This window comes from Lygodium microphyllum, chromosome 4 (assembly GCF_053477565.2).
Source record: "Lygodium microphyllum isolate KBCC chromosome 4, Lygodium_microphyllum_v1.1.10, whole genome shotgun sequence".
In the NCBI taxonomy this organism is placed as follows: domain Eukaryota; kingdom Viridiplantae; phylum Streptophyta; class Polypodiopsida; order Schizaeales; family Lygodiaceae; genus Lygodium; species Lygodium microphyllum.
This window is the reverse complement of record NC_141138.1, coordinates 168,955,839-168,972,375: the sequence shown is the minus strand read 5'-3', so window position 1 is coordinate 168,972,375 and position 16,537 is coordinate 168,955,839. Positions and strand designations below refer to the sequence as shown.

The window sequence follows — 16,537 nt, the reverse complement described above, 5'->3', positions numbered from 1 at the left end:
TGCGATCTGATCATCCAATCATCGCCAGCCACATCGGACATTGTTTCAGCCTGCCATTTACAGCAGGCTGTGAATAGTTTCCAGCCTCTGATCCGCGGTACACTGCTGTATTTACCAATTTCCAGCCTCCAAACTGCCGAGTTTTGGTGACCAGCCTGCTGCCATTCACTATTCAACACTCCAACTAGTGGTCACAGACTTGGGATCCGTCTCCGGTGGACGTCACACTCCGACATTGCTCTGCCCTTGAGCACACTGTACACTCTTACATTCATTTACAGCATTCATTCACTTCAGAGTTGTGTTCTCTCTCTCCCTTCTTCTATTTGTGTTTGAGTTTCTGTGTTTGAGTTTTGAGTTGTGCGTTTAGGGTTTGTGTTTTGAGTTTTGCATTTAGGGTTTGAGTTTTGCCCTTTGTGTCTATGTCTGTCTCTTTGTGTTTCTATCGTGGTCGTACACTCTATGTGTCCTCAGTGCAAACCCTAGCAGTTTTCTTCACATGTGATGCTCATGTGATAGAGCTAGATCTTGGGGCTACCAATGATCCCTGCCCCATTAAACTCGGCACTATGTTATCTGTTGATGGGCGTGCAGATTATGTGGCACTCCTACAAAAGTTGAAGGATATATTTGCATGGAGTTATGATGAACTGAAGGGGATTCCCCCTTCTATTGCCGTGCATACAATCCCATTGAAAAAAGGTAGTAAGCTAGTGAGACAAAAAGTTAGATGTATGCCTTTTGAGCAATTACCTAAGGTACAAACTTTCAATTAATGAAAGTTTCACATTGCACCTTGTTTCTTTTACCGTGTTTATCCAATGAATTCTCCTTGCTAAGAGAAGAAAATTGGGTACTGTCCTAGCTCCATACACACTATCAACTCATGTTCTATGGCTGAAAACTCCAAGTTCTACAACAAAGAACAGAAGAATGGATGTCTCCAAACTTAGATTGCTCCAAACTAAGAGAGAGAGAACCCCAACAACCAAGATCAACTTTCTAAATGAGTAACTTAATGCTCCTTAATCCAATCTTGTTTCTGATTAAGGGCTAATTGATGACTTCGCCATTAATCATAAGTGAGATCCTCACTAGACCAAATTTAAGCTAAGAACCTACTTTATAACTTAAGGGAATTTCTTACTCGGCAAAACTTTCAAATAATCATTAAACCTAAGGTGCAAACTTTCAATCAATGAAAGTTTCACATGGCACCTTATTTCTTTTTCCCTGTCCTTGTACCACATTAGCCTGTACGCTAGTCCACTACATAACCTAGTGTCAAATCCTTCACTGTTAGTGCAATAATCACCATGCCAGGAGCTAGGGATACCAAAGTTGAGTTTATTTTTAATTAAATCAGTTAGGCCATTTCTCATTCTGGTGACATACCCCCTCTTAAAACATTGCAAGTGATCCCAAGTCCATACATTTAAGATCCAATATGGCATACAAAATGACCAATACATGTTTCCCAACAACCAAGTATATTGTCGTTATTGCATATATTGTCAATGTATAATTGGTTGTACATGATTCCAAGTAACCAAGAATGTTGCTATTACTACCAGTAGTCATTGTGCTAGTAAACAACAAATCACAATTATACATATTCCTAGCTATCAAAGCAATACTCACTGAACTATTGAATAACTAAGCAAAGTTGTAGAAACACGTATTTGCCATGCTAATCATAGTAAGTCTCAAAGCTCGCCATCTACTAAGACAAAAGGGTGCAACAAATCCAATAGCTTCATACAAGCAATTCAAATTCTTTACAAATGCATCCATCTCTTGCCTTAAAGTTGGCCAACGAAAGTCTTATTTGCTTTCTCAATAGCATCGATACTCTCATGCTCTACAACTCTAGAAGAAAGTCTTAATTGTTTTCTCAATAGCATCAATATGTCAATGCTCTGTAACTGTAAGCCACAATTTCTTTTGATACCAAAGACGACCATACCTTTTCAAGAATCCATCCCATTTAGCTATCAAACTTAGTATAGCATATGCTTTACATGCTAGAGGTCCAAATACACCAAGCTACCACAATGAGAGATTTAGCTCGGATGAGCAATCTTAGACTCTAAAACATTGACAAGACTACCAATCTAGTGGTTCCTCACAGCCAAACCCTTCCTAGCCTTTATGAGATTCTTAGTTCTTAACCCAGCCTTATGCAAGGAGCTCAAGGACTAGGTGCACTCACTTCTGACTTGAGCACCTTCTAATATGGAGCGCATATGGCATTATCATCTACCCTACAACTCTCTCTACCAAATTTTGAATGACAGCTAATTGAAGGTATCCCAAAACACCTAATCCAGCAACAAGTCTGACATCAAGCTTCAAGCATCCTAAGGCTAATTCACCTCAATGTTAGTGGCCAATCAACCATCCCATCTTTGAATGATTCACTCTTTTATTTCCTCATAGTGGATGATTTGTCTCATTACCTGTGGGTTTACTTCCTAAAGCAAAAGCCAAAGGCTTTTTCTTATTTTGCTATGTGGTTTAGGCTAGTCACAAACTAGATGGGTGTCCAAATATGGACAGCCCAATCTAATAGCAGTGGTGACTCTTGAGAGTGTATACCCTCCCCTTTTAAATGGAGTGGTTAAGCATAAAAACCTGACAGTCTTAAATATGGCCTGCTCCATATTGTCCACAACCAAGTCTTTGGAGCATCTTCAATCAAAAATTAACCGCCACCCAGCTAAGATCGCCCCTCAAAAGACCCTATTCTATGCTTTCGTTTGCCAAAATTATTCTCTTTCCACCTTGTGCATCTTTGGTATCATGAGTATATGTTTTTACATATTTGGACATCTAGATGGGCTCCAACGGCATAGTCACAACCTTGAGTCATACAATGACCTAGTGCAAAGGGTACTTTTGGGTTAGGAAAATCACATCCTACTTATAGGACTCAAGGCCCATTGTGCACGTTCATTGTGTAATCACCACTCTTGAACTTTATGCCCAATGGGCAACATGTCCATTACACTTTGACAATGTGATCTAGTGATATGGGACACCAACTCTTGGAACACAATCATGGCCAAGTATGTTGTTGGCCCCGCCATGGGGGTGAGTGTTGAGCTAAAAATGCACTACAAACTAATTAGCTCTTTTAAATAGTCCCAAAATTCTAGTGTTATGAAAAGTGTACATGAGAGCCACATGTCACAAGTGGTGGGTATAAGGAGACATGGATCTTATCCGATACTCTTGTTCGGGATAGTATCAGGTTATTTGTGCATAAGTCTTTGAGTGTTGTGTTGGCAATCGAGGCTCAAAGAGCTACCACTCATGGCCATAGCAAACCATCATCAGCCACATCAAAAGGCTCGCTATGTTGGATGTAAAGTCCCTTCGTCTCCGTGTATATAGTCATACGGATGTGAACACACCCTTATTGTACCCTAACATATAAATACATTCTTCCATTCTTTGTGTACCATCACAATCTCGTACACCTATCTTTGCGTTCACTCTCTCTAACTCTAAACTCTGCTGCTCGCGCCTCTATCTCGCACTCCATTGCGCACTCTCCCCTTCAAACTGGTATTAGAGCTGAAGGTACAAGCCAAGAGTCAACTCGCGAATAGGTCGAAGCTCACAACGGGTCACAGGTAAGTGACATTGCAAAGATGACCTCGACTGAGCGTGACATCTAGCGAGCAGCACAGGAATGCGACGATCACCTGCAGGCAATTGAGTGTGACGTTCTGTGGCTAGCATAGGAACACGACGACAAACAAGTGTATGGAGTGGAAGCGACACTGCAGTAACCTGCGACCAGCGGCAGGAGGCACGTGGGCACCAGGTGTGACAAAGCGGCGACTAGGACCTACCAGTGCATGAGAAGCAACCAGCGCATGTGACGGACAGGTGACAATACGTGGCGTGACGGAGCGGCGACTAGCGCCTACCAGTGCGCGAACGGCGACCAGTGCATGACGGACAGGCGAGAAGCGACGTGATGGGTCGGTGGGTCAACAGACCTCATCACTCCGTTTTTCTCTTAAATCAAAAATCCTTTTTCTTCAAAATCTCCTTTGAATTTCCCCTTGTCTTGACAGGGGTTCGCATGCGCAAGCGCAGTGCTCAGATTTGTGCAGATTTATGCCCAAATATTTGGGGCTTTTCCAAATTTAGTGTTGTTCATGCATAATTGAGGCATCTGCGTTAGAAATCGCAGACATTGTGCGCGTTTAAATTGGGGATTTTGCCAAATTTAGTGAAACTTTGCTCATTTGAGTAAAATTTCTCAACATTGAACCCATAAAATTTGGAGCTTTTGCTGTATTGGTGAAATTTTGTTCAGCTGAGTCAGATTGGTTGACATTCATACACACTTGGACCCATAAATTTTGAGACTTTTGCAAAATTTTGTGAAATTTTGCTAAAATTGCCCGTTTTATACTCTCGGGAACATGTATTAATGCAATTGGGGCAGATTTGATAGTGAAATTTTGGAGCTTTTGCTGAAATCCGTGGATTTTGGCAAAGTTGATGCGTGAAATGTACTACTAATGTGCCCTCCATCTGAAGCGTCTGAAACACATAAAATGACAAACAAATGCAACGCTAAAGCTCCCAATGTTCTCATTTGACTCAAATTGAGGCTCACAGGCAAGACATGACCACACAAGACACACGACTGCTAACACCCTCTCTTAGATCCTAGATGTGGCAAAAGATCAAAGGAGATATGGATAGCAGGAAGAGTGCCAATGTTGATGTAGTCTATCGATGAAGAAAGCCAATCAAGGAGCAAGACCCCCAATCCAAATAAACATCAAAAGGCCACCAAAGGCCAAAGGAAATGGAGAGACCTCAAACAAATCACTCCTCAAAACTCCAGTTGAAGATGGGGGAGCCAAGCCTCTAACCCAATGATGAGATGATGGCGAGAACCTATCGAAGACGCCATAAGCTGCATAGAAACACCAGGGACTAAGGACCAAGCGGCAGCAAATGGTGGCTTGAGGACGAAGAAAAGGGGGAGCCGCATAAAAGAAAGGCAAAGTAAATTGGAAACTGGATTGAGTTAGAAATATTTTATGGGGCAGGTTAAGTCTTTTCCCTTTTAGACGGATGCCCCATGAAGTAAAACAGATTGTAGATAAATCCACCCTAAAGCAACTCCTCATGATCCCAAAAAACCCTCGCTGAAACACAAAGGGCCAAGAAATCCACAGTCGCATCACCAATATCGTCCGCCTTTGAAAGGGATGCGAGGTACAAGGGAACCACTAGAGGAGATGACACGGAATGGGATGAAACATGTGGGATAAATGGTGCACAATCGGGAGTGGGTGTGGCAATAGAAAACTACCATAGAGCAATGCACAATGTAAGAGGAATGAAGCATAAATAGCCCCCTCTCCTGCTAACCTGTCACAAAAGTGGCTCTTGTAGAAAAATCCCCAACAAAGATGATCAGCTTGGTGAAGCCAACATGGGTCCCAAGTCGAAGAAGGCCATAAACTAAGAGGAGAGGGAAGCCCAATTCACGAACATATAGGGCCTCAGAAACAAAGCTTGATGGATGGTTAGACAATAGAGGAAAAGTGCCAACACCACTAATAGGCACCAAAGAAAATGTCACAAGACAGTGACAATACCCCTGGATAATCAAAGAACTTGTAGCAAATCACCTCAAGAAGTCATAGGACATGACGCACCACTATCAAAGAGCCAAGGATGCTCAAAAGAAGAGAGTCAAAGAAGGTTGCTCCGCCTGATAAATGTGTAGAAACACTCACTCAGTGGATAAGTGGGTGACAAAGTAGAGGTAAATGAAGGCTCCGATGTAGATCCACCCTTCACTCTTAGACGAAGGTAAGGGTATATCCTCCCGCACTTCTCCTCAGGGTACAAGGTATTCCCACAATGAGGACAAGTGGGATATCCTCTATGCTTCCCCACAAAAGCTATATCAAAGTCAGAAGATGACTCCAACTTCTTCCTCTACCCTTTCTTTTGCTTGGCTTATCCAATATCTATAGATAAAATCACATAAACATAGCCATGTGCATGCACTCCACAAGAATCTTGCTCACTGTGATGCACATCCTGCTCAAGCACCAATGGGACTAGCTCCTCCCAAGTAAGAGTCCCCCAGCTAAGAGAAGTGAGAAGACTGGTGTAAAATACATCATATGTCGGTGATGAAATATGTGAGAGAAGTGTCACAGCGATGTCCTCCGAGGAAATGTTTATACCAAAGAATGAAAGCTCATTCCGAATCTCTTCCATCCAGTGGATGTGATCCCTCATCGTAGGGGAATCTACAATAAAGAGTTGTCGTGGCTTCAACTCAAGATAAGTGATGCCCAAATGTCTCAATCCGAAAGAGAGATGCCAATCTCCTCTAAATCTCTACAATGGTGTAGAGATGTCTAACATGCATAAGCACAAAATCTGTACAACTCAAAGAAGAGAATAGTAAGCTCTGGAATTCAACCAATCCCATAAACCTACCGAATCTGCGGTCACACTATCAGGAGGATCCACGATAGGTCAAGGAATAGGGACAAAAACAAAATCCCAAAGGTCACAGTCGTCAAGGAGACACTCCATGTGGCACACCCATAGAGGGTAGTTCGTCCCATCCAACTTATCAGATGCGGGGAGAGGATAGGATTGGCACCTACTCAGGAGATGCCATACCAAAAAGAGTAATAAGATGGTGGTCAGTCTGAATGATCCCGAACCACGCAATCCCCCGTGGCATACACGTTGGCCATAAGTCCTTCAATAAAGTACCTGCAAGAAAACAAAGAAGATGCCGCCATTGGAAAGTCCTCTACCTATATAGGATCCATCAATATGCTGATCAGAGAGCAAGATAGATAGGGAGTATTCGAGGTGTGAGAGATGACTCGATGCCAAGCTGAAAGAACAGATCTGCAAAGCGCAGATATGGTTGCAAAAAATGTAGTCAAAATAGGTCAAAAACATGTCGCTCAGCCACGAAGAGGTCACTTGGCAGAGAGAGAGTTCCTCCAGAAGAAAATATAGCATAAGGTTGTCTATTTGCCTGTAAAAAACAAGCCGCCCAATACAGAAAAGATGTTGCCCAGCCTTGAATCGCACTTTCCAGCCTGGATAAGGTCTCCAAAGGGTGTATAAAGCCGCCAAAGCTGGATCCTGCCCTATATGAACAAAAACACAGATATGGCAATCGTTCACCTGCCTCAAAACAGGCTGCCCAAGCTGTAGACTGCAAAGAACACAGATTGGAGGGGGCTCACCTGCACAAAACACAGGACAGAACCTGCATAAAGGGCCGTTGAGCAGTAAAAAACTGCCGCCCAGCACAAGCTGCCGCCCGGCAGAGAAAACCTGTCGCCCAGCAAGAGTAGGATATTGCATGCCTGAAACGTAGGTGTAAACCTGCTGCACGTGTGCAAGAGGGGGCTGCCTACAAAACGTAGATCTGAAAATAGGCCGCCGAGCTTGTCAGAAGGCAAAACGCAGGTCTGCTGCCCCCCAATTGGCGATAAAGATGATTAGAATCGCGAACAGAGTGCTCCTCTTCAAAACCTCCAGCTCCCACACATGGCGCTGATACCTAGTGAAAGCGCACAATGGAAAGAGGAAAGTGAACACAGAGAGGAGACAATGAGAACTCAAGAGAGAGAAGGAACAATGTGACTACAATGGCTGAAGGTACAAGGTTGCAATAGTCAGCCCCAACACGCAACTTTACACGTCAATGTGGGCACCAGACGGTAGCAAGGGGAGGAGAGAATGAGAGGGCTGGCTGATCACGAAGGATTGATGATGGATAATGAAAATGGGAGGGCAGGCTGCCTATATATAGGTGAAAAAGAGGGAAAACCCTAAAGATGGTCAAATCCCTTAAAAATAGCCAAAAGTGTACAAAAAGAAATGCACTAATGTGCCCTCCATCTTAAGTGTCTAAGACACATAAAATGACAAACAAATACAATGTCACAGCTCCTAATGTCCTCATCTGACACTCAAACCGAGGCCCATAGGCAAGAGATTACACAAGACACACATGACTGATAACAATAGCTAGAGAGGGGTTTTTTTCTGTGTGTGAACCACCATTTGGGCGTGGTTCTATAGTACCTTACAAATTGTATTTTCATTACATCATTCTCACATTAGTGAATACGACATTCTAGCACTCTTCTCTCTTGCTTTCAATGTTCACTATGAGACAATGTGTCCATGTACATATGCAACTGATCATTGACCTAACATGGCATCAAAACCACACCTCCTCTGGCACCACTCAGCTCATAAGTTGCTACTGCCAGAGTCACCATTGAGCTTCGAGCTTGGCTACTTTCTTCCTCAGCTACAACTACTCTACATGCAAAAACCATCTACTTGTTGCAACCCCACCACACCCCTAACTACCCGACCTACACATTTGACATAGTCTATCTCATGACAACTACCTACATGCTTTTTCACACCCTAAGATTGTGGGCATCTTCAAGGCCATTGACTAAGTCCAATGCTTCAACATACTAGCCAACATTAGACCCTCCGCCTCCTATAGCATTAGCTCTCGCATTCATGACGTGCTTGATGCACAAGGACAACATCATTTTCACACTCCACAAACAGTCTATTGGCCCCCATTTGTCACATCTACAATACGCATATCTTGACAATCAATAGTCTTGACCTGCACACACAAAATTTTAGAGGTTTTCACTTTTGAGCCACAATTTGACTAAATTTCATTATATACATTTGGGGCTTTTTTGGGACAAATTGATTTCAAGAGCTGCTGTTCATTTGTGATAGCCCATTGTATTAAAGTTTGAAGAGAGATCAGCCTATTTCTCAATGTACTTTGAATTGGGGCAATACAAGTTCAAGAAATACTACAAGGGGTACCAATTGTTGGGATCAATCGCATGTCAATAGTCCAAGATTAAGTAGGTAAACTTTTGTTTCCAATTTTTGAATTCATTGCTTGTTGTAATTATCGGTTGAATCAGGTCAATCACCACCCTATCCGAGAAGGAAGGCTAGTTTCACTTTATATGGGATGATATGCTATTGACTGGGCCCCATGAGAAACATATTGCAGCCTTGAAGGCTGAATTACAGCATGCCTTTTATGTTACAGATCTTGGCCATTTGTGCTACTATCTTGACATTCAATTCACTACAATTGAGGGGGCATTATTCTATGATAGCCTAAGTACATTGGGCAGCTCCTTCAGCCTATCTCTACTCAAGTTTAGACAAAGTCACAAGTTTACACTCAAGGATGCAAGAGATCCATTTGATGCTTCTCTCTTAGCAGACTATCAAATGTTTGTTGCACTTGTGTAATACATGGCTGGATATTCAATTTGGGTACTGTCAATTGGCAACTTCATGAACACCTCTAGCACATGATGGCATAATCATGAAACGTTTGTACAATGTGCATGTGTAGGCTGAAGGCTTAAGATACATATATCTTTGCATAGGAAACTTGTATGAAGATTTCAGTATTGTTTTTGTAATGTACTCATAAAGAGCTTTCACATAACACCCATATTGGGGATCCCTAAATTTTAGGAGCTTCAGATTAGTCTAAAAATGCTAGTCCTAAAAAACATGTCATGTTCACGCAAAATTTTATGCAGTAGTGCCATTTGGACAGTGCCATCACTATCCAAGGGAATTGTTCACTTTTGCCGAAGCATCCTTTTACAATGATAGTCATCCTAATGATGCGGATGATAATATAATAATACAAAGAATAATAATATTGATGAAGCAATCTGTAATCAAAATCCTGTCACCACCAAGAGAATAAGGTCATCCCCTCTCAATGTAGAAGGGAAAGTCAGAAGATAAGCACCTCCTCTCTTTCCAAGATATCGATGTCAATGGGCGGAAGGAGAAGCATGCCAAAGAAGTAGAGTGAGATGCATGTCCAGCTGAAAACCTATGAATGAATGGCCTCCAAGATCATCTCAAGAAAGGCAAGAACTCGACCTCAAGAGGGGAGGATTCCATGTCAATCCAAAGTGGGAAGCCCCATGAAGGAAGGGCAACCAAGAAGTGCCAAAGGATCCAAGTCTTTACTCCGATCAACCAATAGGTCCTCTAAGGGTTAATACCAACCTACAAAAAATAGGTTAGGAGTAAAAATACCACATAAGACCATAAAACACACATATCTTGTGAGTACAATGTGTTGGGGTTTTAGAGATCGTCCCACTACCAAAAGCTAGATGCACTAAGATGTAGGAAAATAAGAGTAGGACTATGCGGCAAAAGAGAGAAACTAGGCTACAACATGCCCATGCAAGTGGGAAGTGTGGTAAGTCTATGATCAATGTTGCTGACATCTGAACCAGTGGAAGGCTTCACGATCCACATCAAAGGATCTCTAAGGAAAGTAGGTTCAACTGCTTCTAGTTGCACACTCAATGTAGAGGGCAACTTGAAAAGAGATGGAGACTAATCAAGTCTATCCTCATGGAAGAAAAGGACTGCCTGAGAACCAAAGTCCAAAATAGTGGCATTGGTGGACCAATCAAATAACCCCTCAAGTGAAGCAGGGCACACGGTCTTGACTCTTGCCACCATGCAACTAATGGATCTACCCTATTAGATCTAGATCTACCCTACTAGGGTGGCCCGATGGAGAATGAATCCCTCTCCATTGTGGAGGCAATGCTAAAGAGCCCTCACTTAATGTGCTCAAGTTCCTAGGTGGGAAGAGAGTCTAGACCGTTGAGCTAAAAATGCATTATAAACTAATTAGCTCTTTAGAACAGCTCCAAAACATGTAAACTACCAAAAGTTTCATTAAATGGTGTGCGGTCCTAGAGAGTTTCTATGTCCCATAAGCAAAACCCTAATTGGACACCCTTACAAAGACACTCCCAACACTTCTTGTCTAAAAAGAATAGGTTTTGTACATTTTGCCAAAAATTGGCCCATATAGATAACAATTGTCGCTCAAAGGCCAAGGTCTTAGACACACACCCAATATCACCTCATCCCCAAATAAGAGTTTTCCACCCACACCAAAGCTCAATCCAATCCCCATCCCTCAACCAACCTCAACTCCTTCCAACAGTCGTAGTGCTACTCCAAAGAGGTTGAGAGGGGGGTTTCCCCAAGGAAGTAGCGCAACTTCTCCACCCCCTTGTGTCCATATTCATCAATGGCTGGCCATTGGTGCAAGGGATCTTAAATCTCCCGCTCAGTCAATGCCCCATAGCATCTCTAATTGGTTAGGTCATTACCTACCCCTAGGCTTGTTTCTTATGAGTCCTAGGTTCTTCTACCACCTTCACACCACACCTTCCATATTTCTTCACCTTTTTCCTCATCATTGACACTCTCAAGTGGTCTAGATAGCTTGTCTATTTTATGATAAGGTGGATCTACCTTTTCATTCTTCCCTCCACAGGTCACAATTAAGATTGCAAACCATCTACTCACTTCACCAAAAAAAAAAGATACAATGTGGTTCTCCCACCTCTACAGGTCTTTGTACACCACTAGTCACCCTTTGTCTAATGCCTTGGCGTCTCTTGGGTGATCACTTAGGCATCCTTGGTAAGATAACCATCGCCTCGATAGTCTTGGTGGGCCACTGGGGTTGCCGACATACACCCTTTTTCTAATGCCCTGGCTGCTATTGGGTGGGACGCCTTGGAATAAAAATGGGCTTGAGCTTTTCTTCCAGTCTCTTCTTGGTTCCAATCTTGGGCCTAAGAGGATGTGGTGAGCTAAAATTACAAACTGATTAGCTTTTCAAAACAGCCCCAAAATATGTAAACTACTAAAAGTTTCATCCTAGAGAGTTTTTGTGAGAGTGCCCAACGGAAGAGAGACACAAACACAAAGAGAAACACACACACACACACACACACACACACACACAAATGAAGGAAGAATATTGCATTGACTGAAGAAGAATGCTGATAGCCTGATACAAAGGGGATGGACTGATCAGTCCCTGCACACAGCCCACAACGTCAGTGAGGAAGAGTATTTCTCAACAATTTGAGAGTTAAATGGCTGTTGATGTCTGCAATTTCTAAAAATTTTTGAAATTTCAGGCTTCAATCCAAAAAAACTGCAACAGTAATCAGCTACTCAAGTCACACAAGAAAGAGAAAGAAAGATGGGGAGAGAGAGAGACGCAGTCTGAAATTTCAGACAGACAAAACCAGCACATGTAAACGATGAGAGAGAGGGACAGAACGATAAGAAAAAGCTTACTCTTCAACTTTGGGGCAATCAATATCAAGGCTGAGGGCTAATATCTGTTGCACAGTCCATGAGCAGGTTTTCCATGTTTCGGGGCAAGGAGAAGGCAGATGACAGCAAGCAACACCTTCTTAGGTGAAATCATCGAGTGTTTTTTTAATGTTTTTTGCAAGGTGACAGCCTTTTCGCAAAATTGTGATGTTTATTGCTTTTCCAACCATTTCTTTCCTCAAAAGTATGTCAAGTATGAAACAGGATTTCATACTCCTGTTTTCATACATTTTTCATACGTCTAATTGGGCAATCATACGCGTCTTATAAAACTATGATTGCACTAGTCAGTAAACCTATTGTGTCTTCCAAGACCAAGCATGTGGGGGTCCCATTTTGCTTCTCCAAAGAGCAAATAGAGACAAGTATCATTCGATTTGCATTTATATCCTCAAAAGACAATTATCTTGACCTACTCACAAAGGCAATCAATTGATTGATGCTCAAGCGCTTGCATGAAGGCATTGGTCTTAGCCCTCCTCCCCCTCAAGCATCAACATGAGGGTGGTGGGACCCCCTTGGCTCCTCTTACATCATCAGCGCTGATATGGTAGAAGGGGGGTTGCTTCCTCTCTTTGCACCTACAGAGTTGACTTGGCGTACCTCTTCACTAACTCCTTCCCTGTGTGCACATTGATAATTGTTGTAAAAGCGCACGTGGACAAGTGAATAATTCCCCTACAAGGGCATTACTCAAGCGGTACTTGGTGCACTCGTGTTTTTGCATTCCCCCTTGCATTACCCTTTAAATCGCCTAATCTCTGTCTCTAAAAAGAAAGAGTATGAAGACAAGACCAAAAGGAAGATCTCCATTCCCTTTGGGCTCTCCAAGTCGGGCCTCAAGTAGCACTGCATGGCACCCTTGGTTTGATACCTTGGTCTCCTTGAGGTGGGACCTCTTTTGGTCTGCGCATGAGGGGGTGGAATCTCTTTTGGTCTCAGCATGAGATCACGTTTTTGGGGGGTGGGTGTTAACCCATATAATTAGCCTTTAATTTAATGCATTTTTATTGGCTAATTTTATCAGCTCTCGGGCAGCCCCAAAGCACCATTTTGAATCAATTAATTTTTTAAAAACCAAGACATGGACACGTTGGGCCAATCTGCAGCATACAGTAGCATGGCACTAGTCACTAGTGACATAGCATTGCCTAGCCTAGAGCCACAATGGCCTCTACTCCATATGCATGTTTTGAAAGCAACCTGTTTTTGCTCAATGCCTAGAACCAACACAAGGAATCCCTATTTGTCATTATGAAATCTAACATCTTTAAGCCATGGCAAAGCAGTAGCATGCTGCCATGAGAAGAAGGTTGTTGGTCCAATACCATTAACCTTTAGCACATTTATTTCAAATTTGGAAATGCAGAAGCAAAATGCTGAATGTTAAATTGGTAGAATGGACTGCAAAGTACAATCTCTAAGAGTCATACACATTCATATGTCCAGATAACAGACCAGAACATACCACCGTACCTTTGAGGGCAATACACATAATGTATCCAGATATCAGAATAAAGCATGATGCATTGCCCTTGTGGTCTTGATAAGATACTATGCATAGTGACATGGAATGGCCATTTTCTAGCATCCCGTCCCAGTTCCAGCCTATCCTCAAAACGTCCCAATCCCATCCCCTGGCTGAGAACTAATGCTAGCTGCTGCCAGCCGCTACCATATCATAAGGCCAACTACAGCCACCTCCTCAGATCCACTGCTACAAGCTCATGCCCTGCTCACAAAAGTCAATCACAGGTCACCAACCACAGTACCTTTGAGGGCAATACACATAATGTATCCGGATATCAGAATAAAGCATGATGCATTGCCCTTGTAGTGTTGATAAGATACTGTGCATAGTTACATGGAATGGCCATTTTCTAGCATCCCGTCCCAGTTCCAACCTATCCTCAAACCATCCCAATCCCATCCCCTGGCTGAGAACTAATGCTAACTGCTGCCAGCTGCTGCCATATCATGAGGCCAACTACAGCCACCTCCTCCGGTCCACTGCTACAAGCTCATGCCCTGCTCACAAAAGTCGATCACAGGTCACCATCCATGTGCCCCCTAACACTTGGGCCATGGTTAGGTGTGATTGAGCAAGTAAGACAACTCAATGCTAGATTATGCACAGTAGAGTCATCAGAGCTAGGCCAGAGGTTGCCATGAGCCATAAGCAATCAGTTGTTACTTTCACAAAACCACTTCAAGTTAAGCATTTTTAAACTCAAAATTAGGAGGGCATTTGAAGTGTTGTCCAGCTTTGAACCTCCGTCAAAAAACAGTACTTTGTATGTTCAAGGTTCCTGGTAAGTGGCTCGTCTGGCAGTCTAGATAAGTGTGCTCACATATGGAGCATAAATTTATTTCAATCTAACTATTAACAATATTCTTAAAGTGTTATTTCCTGTTGTCCATAAATATGTGACAATGTCCTTCTGAATTGACAAACTTGGAAAGCTAGAGTTGTATAAGCACCCAGTGACTTATTTTAAATGATATTCTAGGAGCTCCCAAAAATGCTTTGGACCACAGTAATGTGGATACAAAATGTGTACCAACTTACAAACATGCAGAGTTCCAAGCTGCACAGATATAATAACACTGTACAATCCAATATAGAAGCCATGGAGGTAACATACTAACTCCCTGCCATCCTGACAGTCCATGTCTATACAAACGCTAGCATGTGATAATGCAAGCGACAGTCCAAATGCTCATTTGAGCCTGAAACCAAGGTAACTGCTGAATGTAAGAATATACTGCACCATTCATCTTACTGCAGAATTTGAGAATACCAATCCTCTAATTGCTTCAATCAACCTCAGTGACCATATAGACTACAGAGCATACATTCCATACAACTAGGGCATTTTACCTGACACCCCGACCATTATATCAGATTCCTTTAGAAATATTGACCACCGGTCCTCAATAAGTAGCAAACTCAGGAAAATACCGTTTGAGTAGTCTCCAAAATGACCCCTTTCTCCCCAGATTTAGGGGCTGTCAGCACATCGTCGTCCTTCCTTCTCCCCTGTGAATCCAGAGCCACCGTGCTGCTGACGCTTCCACGCACAATAACCAGCTTCCCTCTTCTGTCATGCACATAATGATGATTAACTGTAGCCTGGGAGTCTGAAATGCCATGGCTTTCCGTGAGAATCAAAGTCCGTAGGTCATGTATACGGAACTCGGGGGTCTCTTCGATTTTTCTGAGGTCCCGGGAATGGGACGAGAAGCGTACCCAGGTGCGGATGGCCATGAAGGCTAACCCGAATCCCAGGACTGCACCATCGCCAGCTAGAGCCATTCGTGTGAGAGCGCTGCATATTTCTTCATCATGCGATCCCATGGCGGCCTGATCAATCGGGCCGTTTGGCTGTCAGAGGCGTTCTGTTCCAACTCTTCTCATCGGTGCGCATGTGCATTGAAACCTAGTTTCAGGAAACACGAAGGCAGGGGCTGCCCCTCAGGGCAGGGCGGCGAATTCGCACCGATTCTGTGCAGCATCCGATTGTTAACAGACCAGAATGGATTCTTGCATGCGAAGTCCAAAAAGCCCGATGATGTGCTTCCCCTTCAGCTCGGGAACATGAACAGCAACCTCTCGTCGTTACCTTCTTGACGATGGCTGACCTTACTCAGATTAGAGTGGCCGTGCGGCAGCAGGGCTTTATAATCTTTGTCCAAAAGTTGCCATCGTTTCGTTTTTTCTGGCCTGCCAGGAAAAGCAACCCACCTCGGTAAATTACAAAGTATAATACTTGAGCTTTAATAGTTATCGATCATAGAAGAGAGACCTAAATATCCCTGTGCTTTGATAGTTATCGATCATAGAAAAGAGACCTAAATATACCTGTGCTTTTGATAGTTATAAATGAGATCTAAATATACTCGAGCTTTAATAACTATCATCCCTAAAAATGAAAACTCGAGAGAGGAAATGGAAGTCAGAGAAGACTAACACGAAGGCGAAGAGAAAAACTACATTTAAGCTAGTTTCACTCCAGGATATCAGCTACGGTCTTGGCAACTACAGCAAACAACTACTTTGAAGCCTAGCGCATCCCCCCCCCCCCCCCCCCCCCGCCCCTCCCCCCAAGGTTTATCTTACATCAATGATCTAAATATCTCTTTTTTTTAATAATATAAATCTATGCCTTTAAAAAGAAGAGAAATATAAAAATTAGATTGTAGGTTTCTTGTGAAATGCAAGTGAGATATTGAAGTTATAGGATCTCATATGCTT

The 16,537-nt window shown here is 42.9% G+C and overlaps 1 protein-coding gene across 2 annotated transcripts in view; it reads right to left on the bottom strand.

Annotated features, from left to right (window-relative positions):
• Positions 1-16,032, bottom strand: part of SPL2 (E3 Ubiquitin ligase family protein) — a 72,665-nt gene extending 56,633 nt beyond the window's left edge. Inside the window, exon 1 of one of the 2 annotated variants that reach the window (XM_087676842.1) lies at positions 15,245-16,032. In XM_087676842.1, the coding sequence (XP_087532968.1) occupies positions 15,245-15,640 (396 nt within the window). In that variant the 5' untranslated portion in view covers positions 15,641-16,032. The remainder of the gene's footprint in view (positions 1-15,244) is intronic. The other variant, XM_087676841.1, reaches the window with a different exon arrangement.
• Between the last annotated feature and the right edge of the window lie 505 nt (positions 16,033-16,537).